This window comes from Lithobates pipiens, unplaced genomic scaffold, assembly GCF_037356315.1.
Source record: "Lithobates pipiens isolate NorthernLeopardFrog02 unplaced genomic scaffold, aLitPip1_a1.2 Scaffold_7, whole genome shotgun sequence".
NCBI classification, from domain to species: domain Eukaryota; kingdom Metazoa; phylum Chordata; class Amphibia; order Anura; family Ranidae; genus Lithobates; species Lithobates pipiens.
The window spans coordinates 4,047,823-4,066,203 of NW_027507892.1; the positions used below are offsets into that span (position 1 = coordinate 4,047,823).

The 18,381-nt window shown below is 45.2% G+C and overlaps 1 protein-coding gene across 1 annotated transcript in view; it reads left to right on the forward strand.

Annotated features, from left to right (window-relative positions):
- Positions 1–18,381, forward strand: part of LOC143959307 (insulin-like growth factor 1 receptor) — a 294,645-nt gene that overhangs the window by 180,991 nt on the left and 95,273 nt on the right. Inside the window, exons 4-6 of the mRNA XM_077467997.1 lie at positions 1,262–1,401; positions 7,966–8,110; positions 17,182–17,396. Coding sequence (XP_077324123.1) covers positions 1,262–1,401; positions 7,966–8,110; positions 17,182–17,396 — 500 coding nt within the window. The remainder of the gene's footprint in view (positions 1–1,261; positions 1,402–7,965; positions 8,111–17,181; positions 17,397–18,381) is intronic.

Consider the following 18,381-nt stretch of genomic DNA (forward strand, 5'->3'; position numbering starts at 1 on the left):
GGGCCGCAGTTTGGAGACCCCTGCTCTATGCTATGTAGTGTGCGACATCAGTCCCCCTCCTCCCCCCCGCCCTCTTTGCTTGCTGGAGATAAGAAATGCTATGTAAATCCTGTACTTTGAATGCTATAGAGGAGAGATGGCAGCAAGTAGACAGGTACATCTTATGTAGAAGGATATGTTTTATTTCTGAGTAACACCTGAAGCCAGTCAATTCACTGGGTATATGTAAGGGTTTACAACTGCTTTAAACCAGGACTATTAATATTATTTTGAAATGCTCGTCAATTCCCCTAGGGGGGGCCTAGTGCAGCGAGCCTTTGGTTGCTGAGCACCACTCTCCGACCCCGCCCCTTCCCCTCCACAGCACACTCTGCAGAGCTCAGTGACAGCTGATTGGAGAGAAGGGACACCACACCACCCCCCTTCACACAGCACACAAGAACAGAGCTGAGGCTGTCAATCACAGGCTGTGTGCTGCAGTTCCTTCCGCTGTCACCTTTTCTTTTCTCTTGGTGTCAGGAAAACGTGTCAGAAGTACAGCCAGCAACAGTAGAACCCCCTGCTAGCAGCAATAGACTCTCTCCAGCAGCTAGCAACAAAAGATCCCCCTCAACAGAAGATCCCCTATGCAACATAGGAACCCCCTCCCCAACAAAAATGGATCCACCAGCAGCAACAATTAATCTCTCTGGCAGCCAGCAATAGTAGACCCCACCAGCCAAAATAGACCCCCACCAGCAACAGTAGGCCACCCCAGCATAAGAAACAATAGATCCCCCTCAACAGTAGACCCCCCCCCCCCCAAGCAGCAATGGATCCATCAGCAACAATAGTTCTCCCAAGCACCCAGCAATGGTATACCCCTGCCAGCAACAATAAATCTATGCAGCAGCCAGCAACAGTAGACCCTCGCCAGCAACATTAAATAATTAGGCATCAGTAGATCCTCCAGCAACAATAGATCCACCACTAGCAACCAAAGATTTCTGGCAGCCAGCAACAATATACCCCCTAGCAACACCTGAACCCTTCCAGCAACTAAATACCCCCCCCCCAGCAAGTATACGCCCACTGCCAGCAACACTACCCTCCCCAGCGACAATAGTTCCCCCAGAATCCAATATCAGAAGACCCTCCAGCACCCCTTCCCTGTACCACCGCCTTCCTACTGAAGAGGAGCCCTGATGAGATCAGTCATCAAATGTGTGTCACTTGTGCTCTGTAATCTTGATTCTGATGAAGTTTTGCTTTTGTCTTGCAGTATGTTCTGCATTCCATGTGAGGGCCATTGTCCTAAAGTCTGCATCGAGGACAAGACCATTGACTCCGTCACCTCCGCCCAGATGTTGGAAGGATGTACAGTGCTGCAAGGAAACCTGCTGCTCAACATCCGTAAAGGCCGTAAGTAGCCAAAAAAAAAAAAAAGCCGATGGCTTGTGTGGCTTGTGATGGACAATGATCAGTTTTTGTAAGGCTTTTCTATGGGGTAGTAATGACCACATCAGACCATTGGGGAGAAGATGAGCGGCTCCCAGCCATGTGGTGAATAATTTTCCGGACCCCGGACAGACATTTCTCTCATTGACAATACTACTTATGTATCCTGCAGTTGTGGTTTCCATTCAACGCTGGTTTTCTCATTACAAAAACCTCACGGATCGGGTCGTTCCTCAGATCGGACCAGCAAAAAAAAGACAAGACAAATCTTGTTACGCTCACCGGAGTTTTAGATTTCAGTTATTTTCAACACAAAACTGAGCTTTTATGCTTAAATAAAGTATTTGTAAATCCGACTGACTTTTTAGATGTTAAATTTTTAAAGCAGCAGCAAACCTGGGCGGCACAGTGGTGTAGTGGTTAGCACTCTCGCCTAGCAGTAAAATGGGTCGCTGGTCCAAATCCCAACCACGATACTACCTGCCTGCAGTTTGCATGTTCTCCCTGTGCCTGCGCGGGTTTCCTCCGGGTACTCCGGTTTCCTCCCACACTCCAAAGACATGCAGGTAGGTTAATTGGTTTCTGTCCAAAATTGGCCCTAGTATATGAATGGGGACCTTGGATTGTGGGCTCCTTGAGGGTAGGGACCAATGTGAGTGTGCGATATACAGGGATAGGGACAATTGTAGACACTCACTCAGGATGAACTGGATGGACTGGTGTCTTTATTCAACCTTACTAGCTATGTAATTATGTAACCTGCTGACCTTGCATGGTTGCTAATGTGACAGAACACCTCAGATTTTCACATTTAACTAAACAAGATGTGCGCTTGCCCCCCTTCTCACTCTATCATTCCTGTGCAGGAGTGTGGGGTGTAGCAAGATGGCGGTGACGAAACTCCACTTCCTGGCGAGGCAGCAGCTGCCGCCGAGTGGGCCAAGATGGCCGCCGCTCCGGAGCTAGGCCGAGGCCGCGGGCTTTCCAAAGCCACGCCAACTAGCACATGTGCAGCAGTACCCCAGGGCTCTCTAAGGACTTGAAGCTCTGCAGCACATCTGCGCACATGCAGGTGACTTTCCACCCATGTGCTAAACCAGGGATAACCTGATGGCCATCTATGTGCATGCAGGGGAAATCCTGTGCATGCACAGATGGTCGGATAAACCAGCGCATGGGCAACTGTGGAACTGAGCTCTCCCAAGACCCGAAGTCCCGTGGCAGGTGACTTTCCACACATGCGCTCAAACGGGAAAAGTCTAAGATAGCCATCTTTGCACATGTGGAGGGGAGGGGGGGATCCTGTGCTTGCGCAGATGGTTGACTCTCTCAGGACCCAAAGCCTTGCAGCACATCTGCTCACGCGAAGACATTCGCTTACATGGTTGGCCTGTCGGCCCGCCTCCTTCCGATAGGAGCCCAATTGATGCTGCCACTGTGCAGGTGTTCTGACACCCACCAATCAGCAAGAGGGAGATTCATCCATCTGTGCTGTATAGCGTGGATGGAGGGACTTGATTTATTTTTCATTCAAGTGAAAGAAAAAAAAAAAAAGAAGAAAAAGCGTACGGCCAGCTTTAGCATAACTGGTGGGTCAGTTTAATCGTAAGCTCTTTGTCACAGGTTTGTATCAAGGTGCCCAAAAACTTTGTATATCCATGTAAAGTAGAAAGTTCTACTACTACGTCCAGTTGCAGGCTACTCTGTCTATACTGCTACCATAATAGAGCGTATCGGCAGATGTTTTAGATTTGTTGGAAATTGGAAATAGTCTGTAAAACAAAGGGCTCCTTGTTCTTGCACCTTTATCGCACCTCATTTACCCCGCTTACCTCTTTGGCTGAATGATATAGCCTTGGTTGTTTGGCAGGGAGTGCAGCAGCACCGAGTCGCAGGGGTTAGTGTAGAAGTCTGCAGATAGATTTGGACGAGGTTACAGATGGGGGGGGGGGGTGTATATCACAGCCGTGTGATTCTGGAGGAAGCTTCAATAATTCATGTGGCCCTTGACTGCAACTGCTGGCGCAGCCCGTGCCAAGAGAGAAGCTGCTGAAAGCTCGGGACCTGTTACTGGCATCCACGTGGAGTATTCTTGGAAACGCGGGCAGATCCACAGAGGACTTATGAATGGGAGTTTAACAGCATCCTTCCCCGATTCTGTACCTGTCACTTCTCTAACTCTGATGCTGGCGGGCGTTTAATCGCATGCATTTTTGCCGGATGTTCTGATTTTAAAAAGGCAAATTGGTGCCCAGAGCAAGAACGAGCCACCTTGGAGGGGTTCCACTTTTCTTTTTTTCTTTTTTCTTTTTTTCACTAATGAACTGAACGTAGTAAGGATGAAATTTCTTCACAATAATGCTGGGGGGGGGGGGTTATCTTTTCTCAAAGGTCCAAAAAAAAAAAAGACGAAAAACGCATAACGTGGAACTAAACTGCCTCCGAGCCCCACAAACCGAAACCGCTATTTAGGTTAATTTTCAGAGCAAAAAAATATGTGTAGCGCTTCAATATTACTAAATATAATCAACATAAAATAATTAGTGTGTAATCAACATAAATTGTAGAGTAATTAAATACAGAAATTCATATAGTTAATAATTTGAAAAAAAGAGTCCATAAGATGGGCACCAGTTTCACAATGGGGCTGGTATAGGGATGACTGGACCGTCATAAAGCAAAAACAGGTCACTGGGCAGATATATTCATGTAGGCCAGCTTGTCTGTAAACGTCAAAAGAAAGTAGATAAATACTTCTTACCAGCTCTGTTGGACTCACAAAGTCATATGACAGTTGAGTCTGAAAAGGCTTGAGGTCTCACCCTGGGACCAGAAAGGATATGGAAGGAGGTCCGTTAGACTGGTGGAGGAACTTCAAACAGCTGTGTACTCAATGGCGTGTTTCGCAAACTGGAACAACGAGGTAGTTTGGAATCCAGCTCAGACACGATCCAATACTCCAATTGCCCCAAATGGGTAGGGGAATGTTTGGGGGTTTAAACCACACAGAAGGGAAAAAAGAAAAAAGAGCTCCACATGGTGCGGGTCAAATGATATAAAATACGGATTTATTGAAGTCAAAAAGTTATAAATGACTTGGTGATCACAGAAATGAAATGAAATAAAGTTAAAAGCAATGTAGGGTGCCAACAGCTAGCCCAACGCGTTTCGACATGAAAAGTCTTCGACAGGGGCGCCAGTCATTTTTGACTTCAATAAATCCGTATTTTATATCATTTGACCCGCACCATGTGGAGCTCTTTTTTCTTTTTTCCCTTCTGTGTGGTTTAAACCCCCAAACATTCCCCTACCCATTTGGGGCAATTGGAGTATTGGATCGTGTCTGAGCTGGATTCCAAACTACCTCGTTGTTCCAGTTTGCGAAACACGCCATTGAGTACACAGCTGTTTGAAGTTCCTCCACCAGTCTAACGGACCTCCTTCCATATCCTTTCTGGTCCCAGGGTGAGACCTCAAGCCTTTTCAGACTCAACTGTCATATGACTTTGTGAGTCCAACAGAGCTGGTAAGAAGTATTTATCTACTTTCTTTTGACGTTTACAGACAAGCTGGCCTACATGAATATATCTGCCCAGTGACCTGTTTTTGCTTTATGACGGTCCAGTCATCCCTATACCAGCCCCATTGTGAAACTGGTGCCCATCTTATGGACTCTTTTTTTCAAATTATTAACTATATGAATTTCTGTATTTAATTACTCTACAATTTATGTTGATTACACACTAATTATTTTATGTTGATTATATTTAGTAATATTGAAGCGCTACACATATTTTTTCCTTTGTATGCTGAACTTTGTTTGTTTTTAGTGTTAGCTGCTATTTATGGCCATTGGGGCCATTTTGTTATAGGTTTAATTTTAGCGCAGTGTTTTCCCTTTTATTTTAGGTTAATTTTCAGAGCAAACTCCTCCGTCTATCCATGTTTCCACCATGCTTTTATGTTGTTGCAAAATCACTTTGAAAAAAAAAAAGACCACACCCTAGCATTTCTAGCTGTGGTCATCTTAAACAAGGGCAGATGATTCATGTAGTGCAGGGGTAGGCAGCCAGGGGCCATCCAGCTGTGGCAGAACTACAAGTCCCATCATGCCTCTGGGAGTAATTGTAACTGCCAGCCTTGCAATGCCAAATTTTGTTCCACAACAGCTGGAGGGCCCCAGGTTGCCTACCCCTGATGTAGTGTTTACTTCCTAGAATCCATCTGCCGTTGGCTCAGGTATGCAGGCAGGAGAGGAGGGTGCGCTTAGAGAAAGCCCCTCCTCTCTTCCTCTACATGAAAGAAAAAAATTCCCATAAGGACTCTGTGGATGCAGTGCCGGGATGGGGTCATCCAGTGCCCAGACCAAAGATGCCAAACAGTGCCCCCCCCCCCCCCCCAAATGTATGAGCGTGTCAGCAAAAATCTCCTGCAAAAAAAATTCTAGCGCTAACCTTTACACTTACCACTAAGCATAAATTCCCTTTTGCAAGCCAAAATTCTCCCCAAACAAAAAAAAACACCCTCTTCCAGTACAAATACCCTCTCCTAGCACTAATCCCCCCTCCCAAATTTCTCCTCCTAACACAAATCCCCCAATCATCCCTACTAGCACAAATCCATCCCCCTTCCTAAAACAAATCCATTCTTCTAGTACAAAGTCGCCCCTCACAATCACCCCTTATAATAATATCCCCACTGTGCGCAGGGCAGCTGCCCCTCCTACCCACACCTTGTCTTGGTTTTGCTTGGTTGTATGACAACATTGTGGCCTAGACCAGAAAACCAGGATGGACCATAAAGTCTCCTGGAATCTATTACATAATTGTGGCCTAGCCTGAAACCACCACGAAGTCTCCTAGGATGTAGGACATCATTGTGGCCTAGACCTGAAACCAGGAAGCACCCTGAAGACTCCTGGGATGTATGACATCATTGTGGCCTAGGCCTGAAACCAGGAAGCACCATGAAGTCTCCTGGCATGTATGACATCATTGTAGCCTAGGCCTGAAACCAGGAATCTCCCTGAAGACTCATGGGATGTAGGACATCATTGTGGCTTAGGCCTGAAACCAGGAAGCACTATGAAGACTTCTGGGATTTGTGACATCATTTCAGAGACCAGGAAGCCGCTGAAGTAATGTAAAAAAAAAAATTAAGATTAAAGCTTCAGTAAACCGCTGCATGCTAGCACGTGAAATACCTTATAAAGAAGCCCTCCCAGTTGTCACCGCTGACAGGGCTTCCATATTCCTCCGGTCTTACTCCTGGGTTTGTGGGCCCTGGCTGTATGAGTAGCCCGGGGGCTACAATGCCGGTACGGTATGCCCCACCTTCAGAGCGCATGGGCTGGTGACTTCACAGGCTGCATCCAGTGTGAATATCTCCCAAACACAGCAAGTTTAGGAGATATTCCCTGTACCTGCAAGTATGTCTATAATAAGACTACACGTTAAACTATACAGCATTAAAACAAGTAACTATAATATACTGTACCTTCCTATTTACTAAGGCTAACAGCATAAGAAATAAAAAATGGTCAATGTTGATTGAGAGAGTTTAGCTCTACTTATAGGAGCTAATAAAACCAAATATGTAAGTTTGTCATGCACATAAAGTTCTTTTTTATTTGTATTTCCTCTGACACACAGTACAGCCTGTATTTATTCCATTAATGCCAACAGCCATTTTAGGCTAAAGTAGACCTAGCAGAAATTGCCGTCCCTGTCACGCCCTCTAAGATCTGCTTCTTTTTTGGTCCCCGCAAAATTTTATATATGCCAAAGGAGCCACTCGTGAAAAACCTACCCACCTCATCTAGTAGTAGCTGGTCGAATTCAACTGGACTTCTGTTCAGTGTTAAAGACGTTCCGTAGCTTACCCAACTGACTTCTTCAGTACCTAGAACAGCCTTTCTCTACTAGATGGACAACTAAGTGGGGAAAATGCCCCCTACATTGGGTGGTCAGTAAGAAGACTGACATCATTACAGTGGTGGTCAGAATGCCACACTTACAGACTGCCCAAAGGAATAGTTGGTACTGTGCTGTTGGCATTGCCAAGTGGTATTGGTCCTGGAACTACGCAGGCACCATCAAATGGGGGGTCAATCATCCACAGCCCAAGGAACCCCTGGTAAACTTTGCAGGAATCTTAGGATTCCACAGAGTCCTTGCATTTCGGGAAGATACCCAGAATTTATGTCCTCCCCCAGAACGCCTTGATCGTTCTAGTGTAAGTTCACCTTCGTGTGGGGTTCTGTACAAAACATATCCACTTTCTAAATGTGAAGTATAACCTGGAAAATGTTTGATATAAAGGGTGAAATGTCTGCAGGATGTAACCAGGTAGAGCAATGTCAGCACATTGAGGTGAAAAATGTTTGGGGTGTAGTTGCTTGGAGAGAATACCGCTTGGACCAAGAAGGGAACACCCTGAAAGCTTGTCCTGGAGCTATATTACACAATTGTTTGGGTGTAATTGGAATAATGTTGTTTTGTGTCTCACCCTGGTCTTGTCTTATTGCAGAAAACATTGCCGCAGAGCTGGAGAACTTTATGGGTCTCATAGAGACGGTGACCGGATACGTGAAAATCCGCCACTCCCATGCTCTGGTTTCGCTGTCCTTCCTGAAAAGTCTGCGTTACATCAACGGAGAGAACCTCACCGATGGGTCAGTCTACAGTCTTGTCTGTTACCATACGTTTTTTGTTGGGAACCGGATCTGCAGATGAGCAACATTTTTGTAGTATTGGAAAAAAAAAGGAAAAAACTGCGCTATGATAAAAATATTATACTAATCGTCCACAATGGAACTTTGATCAGCTGCAGCTTGACTGTATTACATAATTACAGAAAAAAAAAACGCATGAAAAATTGAGTAAGCTGCGCTAAATCATAAACCCACATAAAATTCAATGAAGTAAAAAACATTAGACAAAATTTCAATAATAATGTGCAAAATTAGGCTTATTACCCCCAGTCTTAAAGAATAAGGGTTATAGGATAATTGATCACAGTGAACAACGAAAAAAGAAGAAAACCCAAAAAATATAAAACAAAATAGTGAACACCCAATGTAATTATATAAACATTTAAATTCCAACAGAGTCCAATATTGATGAAATCGTCAAATCTTCTACTGTGTAGCAAGTGCTTGATCCACCACCATACAGCCAAAATTACTCCTTACCAGAATTTCATGACCCCTCCACTACAGAGGGTCACCAACAGCATGTAACAATAGATATTTCCCACTTCAGAAGGGTCTCAGCTGTTCTCCTCCCTCCACCGATATCATGACCAGGTTGTCAAACAAGTATCTTTAGTTATCTGCCATATATTAGGTCACATGTGCCAATTCCATGCAAAAGAAATGAAGCTCCAATAGTGTAAAACCTTTTAATATAACTCAAATATAAAAACAAAAATGCACTTACAAAGCACAAAGGAAAGATCAGCCTGAAGTCCGATGCGCCGCCGGCCGGACGCAAATGGACAAACTCGTCGTTCCTGGGTACAATTCCTTCGTAAGGGGTGATGTCAGCGCATCGCTCAGCCCGCATTTACGACAACATTTTGTAGTAGTTTGTGTTTTTAGGGAACGTTTTTATCATGCATATTATCATAGCAACATATAATAAGTAAACCATAAAGTGTCAAATGTAATCACTTGGGTGGCTTTAATGTTCACAATAAGACTTATCCAAAAATCTGTTATACACAATATTGTCAAAAGTATTGGGACACCTGCCCATCCTTGGCATCAATAACAGCTTCATCTCTTCTGGGAAGGCTGTCCACAGGGTTTAGGAGTGTGTCTATGGGAATGTTTGCTCATTCTTCCAGAAGCTCATTTGTGAGTTCAGGCACTGATGTTGTACAAGAAGGCCTGGCTCGCAGTCTCCATTCTACTTAATCCCAAAGGTGTTCTATCGGGTTGAGGTCAGGACTTTGTACAGGCCAGTCAAGTTCCTCCACCCCAAACTCGCTCGTCCATGTCTTTATGGACCTTGCTTTGTGCACTGGTCCAAATCTTTTGGAGGGAGATTGTTGTGTAGGGTAATTTTTCAGGGGTTGGGCTTGACCCCTTAGTTCCAGTGAAGAGAACTCTTAAGGCGTCAGCATACCAAGACATTTTGGACAATTTCATGCTCCCAACTTTGTGAGAACAGTTTGGGGGGTGGCCCCTTCCTGTTCCAACATGAATGCGCACTAAGGATAATCACAGGCAGTGAGACATTGCCCCAATGCACGGCTGCAGAGATCAGGCAATTATGGTCTTTATTCAATTATTTAGCAAAATATAAAAAAAAAAAAAACATTGGTGATTAAATATCACCAAAAGAAAGCTCTATTTGTGTGAAAAAAAAAAAAAAAATTAGTTTGGGTACAGTGCTGCATAACCGCGCAATTGTCATTAAAAGTGTGACCGCGCTGAAAGCTGAAAATTTGCCTCGGCAGTGAGGGAGTGAACGTGCCACCTTCTGTGGATGTTGCACAGCCCGCACCCCTCCTTCGTTGAGAACTCAATGATGGCACATTGCTTCTGCTTGGAACCCATTATTTACCTGCAATGCAAAAGAAGAGCAAGAGTTGCCACAGAGCAAGAGTTGCCACAGAGGCGATAGAGCAAGAGTTGCCATAGATGCTAGATAGAGCAAGCGCTGCCATAGAGCAGTGGTCTCCAAACTGCGGCCCGGGGTCCATATGTGGCCCTTTGCTTGCTTTTATCAGGCCCTTGGGGCACCATTTCATCCACTAATACCAACATTAATTCCCCCCCACAGAGACCATTGAAGGGGCCCAATTCTTTCTAATTAAACCAACAATGGGAACAATTCCTCCCAATGACACCAACAATTGGGCAAAAAGACACCAATGATTGGGTACAATTAATCCCACTGACACCAATGATGGGGCACAACTCCTCCCACCAACACCAACGAAGGAGAACAATTCCTCCCACTGACACCAAAGACAGGGCACTGTTTATTCCCACTGATGTTGGGCCCTTTTCTATTCCCAATGGCCACAGTCCAGCCCTCCTAATGTCTTATGCTGCGTACACGCGAGCGAATTGTCCGGTGTACTTAGTCCGGCAAACAATCCGGCGGATAGTCCGGCCGACTTTCTACCGAACGGACTTGGCCACACACGGACACACAGAAAGTCTGGCGTTTGCTAGCGCGATGACGTACAGCACGTACGACGGGACTAGAAAAAGGAAGTTCAATAGCCAGTAGCCAATAGCTTCCTTTTTCGTACTTGCTTCTGAGCATGCGTCATTCTTAGTCCGCCAGACTAGCATACTGACGAACGTATTGTCCGCTGAAACCCAAGTCCGACAGGAAGATTGGAGTGCAAAAATACTTTCTTAGTCCGCGGGACTTCACGCTGGAAAAGTCCGCTGAAGCCCACACACGATCGAATTGTCCGCTGAAATGCGTTTCGGCGGACTAAGTACGCCGGACAATCTGATTGTGTGTACGCGGCATTAGGGACAGTAAACTGTCCCCCTGTTTGAAAAGTTTGGAGACTCTTGCTATAGAGGAAGCGTTGCATATAATTTCCATATTATAAGATTACCCAGAAAGTGCACATCTAAACCTTTTTTTGTAATGTGTAAAATGATATTTTTATTGTAATTTTTCTGGTGTTGGATGTGATGTCTGCACCTCTCAATATACTGTATTATTTGTCCCAGGCACAGAAAGGGTAAACCTCTGCTTAATTTTGTGAGGCTTGGAATGCCAATGTTTGGACACATTCCACTAGTATCCTGGTTTATCGTTTCACTCCAAAACAGAGGAGAAACCTGTTCTCTCCCCTGGATAGCCGGGTCTTGGAAATAGGGGCTCCTGTGCTGCAAAGGGAAGCAGCACAGCCTTTTTTTTTGGAGGTCCTGGGAAAAGCTTTGCCTCTGTTAGTTTATCTGACCTGCCCTTCTAAAATTTCCAGCAGGATGAATTCCTGGCAGCGTCTACTCTTTTTTACTTTTCATCTCAGGTTGCTCCTAGTAGTGTGTCAGAAATTCTTGAAATTCGACATCCTTCATCAGCTGATCCGCCACACTTCTGGGGTCCCCTACAGTGCATCTGGAAAGTATTCACAGTGCTTCACTTTTTCCACATTTTGCTATGTTGCAGCCTAATTCCAAATTAGATTAAATTCATTATTTTCTTCAAAATTCTACAGCCAATACCCCATAATGACAACATGAAAGACGTTTTTTTTTAAAAAATCTTTGCAAATGTATTAGAAATAGAAAAGAAAACAAAATCCCATGTACATAAGTATTCACAGCCTTTGCTCAGTACTTTGTGGAAGTACCTTTGGCACAAATTACAGCCTCAAGTCTATTTGTGTATGATTCTACAAGCTCGGCACACCTATTTTTGGGCAGTTTCTCCCATTCTTCTTTATAGGACCTCTCAAGCTCCATCAGGTTGGATGGGGAGCGTTGGTGCACAGCCATTTTCAGATCTCTCCAGAGATGTTCAATCGGGTTCAAGTCTGGGCTCTGGACTCAAGGACATTCACAGAGTTGTCCTGTAGCCACTCCTTTGCTATCTTGGCTGTGTTCTTAGTTTTGTTGTCCTGTTGGAAGATGAACCTTCGCCCCAGTCTGAGGTCCCAAGCGTTCTGGAGCAGGTTTTCATCAAGGATTTCGCTGTACATCCATCTTTCCTTCATATTTCATCTTTCAGTGGCAGGAACTGGGACTAGTCTCCCAGTTCCTGCCACTGAAAAACATCCCCACAGCATGATGCTGCCACCACCATGCTTCACTGTGGGGATGGTATTGGCCAGGTGATGAGTGGTGCCTGGTTTCCTCCAGACATGATGCTTGCCATTCAGGCCAAAGAGTTCAATCTTTGTTTCATCAGACCAGAGAATTTGTGTCTCATGGTCTGAGAGTCCTTAACCACTTAAGCCCCGGACCAATTTGCAGCCAAAGGACCAAGCCCCTTTTTGCGATTCGGCACTGCATCGCTTTAACTGACAATTGCGCGGTTGTGCGACGTGGCTCCCAAACAAAATTGGCATCCTTTTTTTCCCACAAATAGAGCTTTCTTTTGGTGGTATTTGATCACCTCTGTGGTTTTTCTTTTTTGCGCTATAAACAAAAACTTTTTGCTATAATAAATATCCCCCAAAAAAAATCTATAAAAATGTTTTTTTTCCTCGGTTTAGGCCAATTCTTCTACATATTTTTGGTAAAAAAAATCGCAATTAGCATTATTGATTGGTTTGTGCAAAAGTTATGACGTTTACAAAATAGGGGATAGTTTTATAGCATATTTTTTCATATTTTTGTTTAATAGCGGCGATCAGCGATTTTTATTGTGACTGCGATATTATGGCGGACACATCGGACATTTTTGACACATTTTTGGGACCATTGTCATTTATACAGCAATCAGTGCTATTTAAAGTGGAAGTAAACCCATGGATTTAAACAGTTAAAAAAAATGGCATGCCGCGAATTCTAACTGTACATTGGCTGTGCTCTCAGCCAAACTATCAAACCATCCAATGGCTGGTGTCATAACGAATCACATGTGCAGCACCATAGCAGTTGAAGATTAAACAGAGGCAAATATGGCAGCTTCCTTGGCTGAAAATGATAGGGGAGTTTACTACCACTTTAAATGCACTGATTCCTGTGTAAATGACACTGGCAGTGAAGGAGTTAACCACTAGGGGCAGTGTAGGGGTTATATATGACGTTATGTGTTGGTTTTTTCTTTTATTGTAGGGGGGCGTGGCCTGGCATGTGACGTCACTGTTCGTCTTTCCCTATATCAGGGAACAGACGATTGGTGACAGACACAGTAGGAAGCACGGGGAGAGGTTTGTTTACACAGACCTACCCTCGTTCTTCGGCTCTGTGACCTGATCGTGGGACACCAGCAGCAATCGGGTCCGCTGGTCCCACGGCCACAGTCACAGAGCTTAGGACCGCTCCCAACCCACGGCTGGGCACTTGAAGAGCAACGTACAGGTACGTGCTTGTGCCCAGCTGTGCCATTCTGCCGACGTACATCGGCGTGAGGTGGTCCTTAAGTGGTTAAGGTGTCTTGGCAAACTTCAGGCAGCCCATCATGTGCCTTTTACTGAGAAGTGGCTTCCGTCTGGCCACTCTACCATACAGGCCTGATTGCTGGAGTACTGCAGAGATGGTTGTTCTTCTGCAAGCTGCAAGGTTCTCCTCTTCCCGCAGAGAAAACCCTGGAGCTCTGTCAGAATGACCATCGGGTTCTTTGTCACCTCCCTGACTAAGGCCCTTCTCCCTGGATTGCTCCAGGGCAGCCCACTCTAGGAAGAGTCCTGGTGGTTCCAATCTTCTTCCATTTACGGATAATGGAGGGTACTGGGCTCATTGGGACCTTCAATGCTGCAGAAATGTTTCTGTACCCTTTCCCAGATCTGTGCCTCCATACAATCCTGTCTTGGAGGTCTACAGACAATTCCTTGGACTTTATGGCTTGGTTTGTGCTCTGACATGCACTGTTAACTGTGGGAGCTTATATAGACAGGTGTGTGCCTTTCCAAATCATGTTCAACCAACTGAATTTACCACAGCAGCACTCCAATCATGTTGTAGAAACATAAACACAGTGCAGCACTGTCTGGTAGTGCAGGGTGCCTGTAATAACACTTATAGGTCTCCACTCCACCCCCAGCCTGTGGCTGAGCCCCAAGCCATGCTGTGTGTCTATGGATGCACAACACAGCTCGGCTCTGGAGAGTGCTTGCACATGTCCCCCCTCCCACACAAGCCATGCTGTGTGTCTATGGATGCACAACACAGCTCGGCTCTGGAGAGTGCTTGCACATGTCCCCCCCCACACAAGCCATGCTGTGTGTCTATGGATGCACAACACAGCTCGGCTCTGGAGAGCGCTTGCACATGTCCCCCCCACACAAGCCATGCTGTGTGTCTATGGATGCACAACACAGCTCGGCTCTGGAGAGTGCTTGCACATGTCCCCCCCCACACAAGCCATGCTGTGTGTCTATGGATGCACAACACAGCTCGGCTCTGGAGAGTGCTTGCACATGTCCCCCCTCCCACACAAGCCATGCTGTGTGTCTATGGATGCACAACACAGCTCGGCTCTGGAGAGTGCTTGCACATGTCCCCCCCCACACAAGCCATGCTGTGTGTCTATGGATGCACAACACAGCTCGGCTCTGGAGAGTGCTTGCACATGTCCCCCCCACACAAGCCATGCTGTGTGTCTATGGATGCACAACACAGCTCGGCTCTGGCGAGCACTTGCACATGTCCCCCCACCTATAGCACATGACTTGCTATGTGTGCACATGCAGGAGAGGAGGAGCGGACAGCACCAGTGGGGGACTTCAGAAGAGGAGGTAAGGGGGCCACTCTGTGAAATATATGCTTGCCTTTAGTATCACCTTAAGCTACATCTCCACCAAAGTTTGCACTGAAAGCGCAAAGAGAAGCCTCCTTGTGACTGTATTCTGTGCGCTGCAGTCAAAAGCTTCAAAGTGAAGTCCATTTTCCTCAACATGATTCATGTTACACTCGTATTTACCCCTTTGCAAAATGTGGAATTTTCCTTTTAACTATTGCTGCCAATATAATCCAATCTTTCACATGACCTCCCCTCTTCCATTCAGACTTGAAATTAGGAACACGCCCCATTGGAAAAAAAAAAAGAATTCTGCCTTTTACAATAATTTTTTTTTCCTCCAAGTCACGTTCCCTTGGCTAAAAAAAAAAGAAAAAAGCTTGCTTTCTCAAAGGTAACCCATGTGAGCATTTTACGTTCTGTTAATGGATAGATTTCCCAGCCTTATTTGTTATATGTATACCTCATACGGAGGGGTAGGATGGAGACAGGTGAGACAGAGTTCATCGCAGTTGTTGAATGTCTCCTCAGTTCACGTCCTCGGATTGTTTTTCAGATGTTTCCTTTTGGCCATCCTTATTTTGAAAGGTTGTAGTGTATGCTGTCACAGGTTAAACGTCTAGTTAATCAAAACTTGAAGCATTTATGAACGTTTTCTCAGCCCTTGTACACACGGTCGGACATTCTGACAACCAAATCCGTTGGATTTTGTCCGAAACTGTTGCATACACACGGTCGGACAAAGTTGCCGGAAAATCCGATTATACATAACGTGATGACGTTATTTCGTTACGACGGGACTACGTTTAGGCTAGTAGCCAATAGCTTTGGTCTAGGAATTTGATCTGAGCATGCGTGGCACTTTGTCCGTCGGTGTAGGCTACACATGATCGTAAGTATGTCCGATCGGAGCATTTTGTCGTAAAATTTTACGGACAAGTTGGAAAACTTGGTCCGTCGGATACTCCGACGGAAACAGTCCGATGGAGACCACACACAGTCGATGGGTGCGATAGGACACATTCCGTCGGAATCTCTGACCGTGTGTACAAGGGCTCTCACATACCAAAGAAAACTCTGCTTCCCAGCTCTTTGACCACTGTAGCCAAAGTACAATGGCTAATTAAGACCCCATTCACACCTGAGTGTAGCGTATTCAGGCAGAAAATCATGCAATTTTAGCTCAATTTTTGTGGTGTTTTTTGTGGCGATATGGGGAAGGTCAAAAGGTCACCAATATAAAAAGCAGAAAAACGCTCAAATCTGTCAAAAAAAAAAAAGTTCCAGAACTTGTTTGCGCCTCAAGTGTTTTGGAGTGGAGATGTGAACCATCTCCAATGGGAATCATTGATTTTATTCACCTCCAACGTTTTGTAGCTTCAGGCTTCAAGCTACAAAACGCCCAGGTGTGAATGAGGCCTAAGAATCTGACACCTTTTAAGAAGAAGAGGTCTAGTTTTTATAGCCATGCTCCTTCACTGTGGCTAGAAAACCTGGTTGGGGAATTAGTCTTGTGTAGCCATGTTCCTTCACCGTGGTCAGAAGACTTGGTTGGAGAATCGGTCCTGTTGTTTAGCCATGTTTTTTTCGCTGTGGTCAGAAGACCTGGTGGAGAATTGTTCTTGTTGAGTAGCCATGTTCCTTTACTATAGTCAGAAGACCTGGTTGTACAATTGGTTTGTTGTGTAACCATAGTCTTTCACTGTGGTCATAAGACTTGGTTGGAGAAATGGTCTTGTGTAGCCATGCTCCTTCACTATGGTCAGAAGATTTGGTTGGAGAATTGGTCTTGTTGTGTAGCCATGCTCCTTCACTATGGTCAGAAGATTTGGTTGGAGAATTGGTCTTGTTGTGTAGCCATGCTCCTTCACTGTGGTGGGAAGACTTGGACAATCAGTCTTATTGTGTAGCCATACGCCTTCACTGTGTTCGGAAGACCTGGTTGGACTATCAGTCTTATTATGTAGTCATGTGCCTTCAATTTGGTTAGAAGACCTGGTTAGAGAATTGGTTTGTTGTGTAGCCATGGTCTTTCACTGTGGTCAAGAGCTGTTTGGATAATCAGTCTTGTTGTGTAGCCATGTGTCTTCACTGTGGTCAGAAGACCTGCCTGGATAGAGAAGAGCACAGTGGCTAGCTTCTGGCCAACTCTACCTTCATAAATCACTTTGGTCATTTAGAGATTCCCCATGGGCATAAAGAAGTGAAAACTATACAAGCCATGTCAACCGTCCATATGCAGTTGGTAAAATTTTGTGGCAAAAGCTGTATATTCACCATACTACCTTGTGTGAACCAAAATTGTAGTGGTGCCACCATCTTTGTTGATTGAAAGTATCTTTACATTAATTTTGTGCAGGAATTATGCCTTTTATGTTCTGGACAACAACAATCTACAGCAACTGTGGGATTTCTCGAAACACAGCCTCACCATCAAAACCGGCAAGATGTATTTTGCATTTAACCCAAGGCTATGCGTAAAAGAGATCGTTGATATGGAAAATGCGACAGGAACCAGAGGACGGCAGACAGAGCTGGACATAAATCCTAGAAATAATGGAGACCGAGCATCTTGTGAGTAAAAGGATAGATATAGATTATATTTATATAATATAATTTCAGTCAGGTTTTTTTTTATTATTACAGATATTTACTTAGTATTGACTGTTTACATAATGCTGCACATTTACATCAGTCCCTACTCTCAGGGAGCTTGCAATCTAAGATCCCTATCTTGCATGCATACATAAACATACTTGGGGCCAATTTTAGAACCTACGCAAGCACAGGGAAAACATGCAAAGTCCATGCAGGTAGTGTCCTGGTTGGGATTCGAACCGAGGTCCCTAGTGCTGCAAGGCAGGAGTGCTAACCACTAAGAAATGTGTACTCAGAAGAACATAGATGCTGTGATTTCTTTGCCTCCATCTGAAAATGATAGTTACCTGCCTGCCTGCAAGAGGTTCGAATAAGTTCTTGGCTGCAGCTGCTGCCATGAGCTTGGTGTTATTTTTTCACAGTTGGCAATTGGCTGCTCAATAAAAGTAATCTGGGTGGCAGTACAGCCACCTGATCACTTTTACTGAAGGGCAAGCACCATCTGTGCCTGATTAGCTGCAGTAGAGGGCAGGGGAGACATTGGGGGTACAATAGACCCCTGAGGTGTCTATACAGAAGATCTGTAAGCTATGACATAGCGGGCTTGTTAACCCCTTGTAGTAGTAATGAAGTTAAAGTGTTTGTAAATGCGAACGTTTTTTTTACCTTTATGCATTCTACACATGAAGGCAAAAAAACCTCTGTGCAGCAACCCCTCCTAATACCTGAGACCAATTTTCCTCCAACAATGTGCATGAGAGCCTCGGCTCTCTGGGGACTCATACTCCTCATTGGCTGATGCAGCAGCGGGAGCCATTGTCCCAGCCAGTGAGCCAACGAGGAGATAGAGAGGCAGGGCTGAGCCTGCTTTGGTGCCCCTATTGCAAGCTGCTTGCTTTGGGGGGCACTCGGCAGAAGGGAGGGGCCAAGATTGCCAGCTGGGGGACCCGAGAAGAGGAGG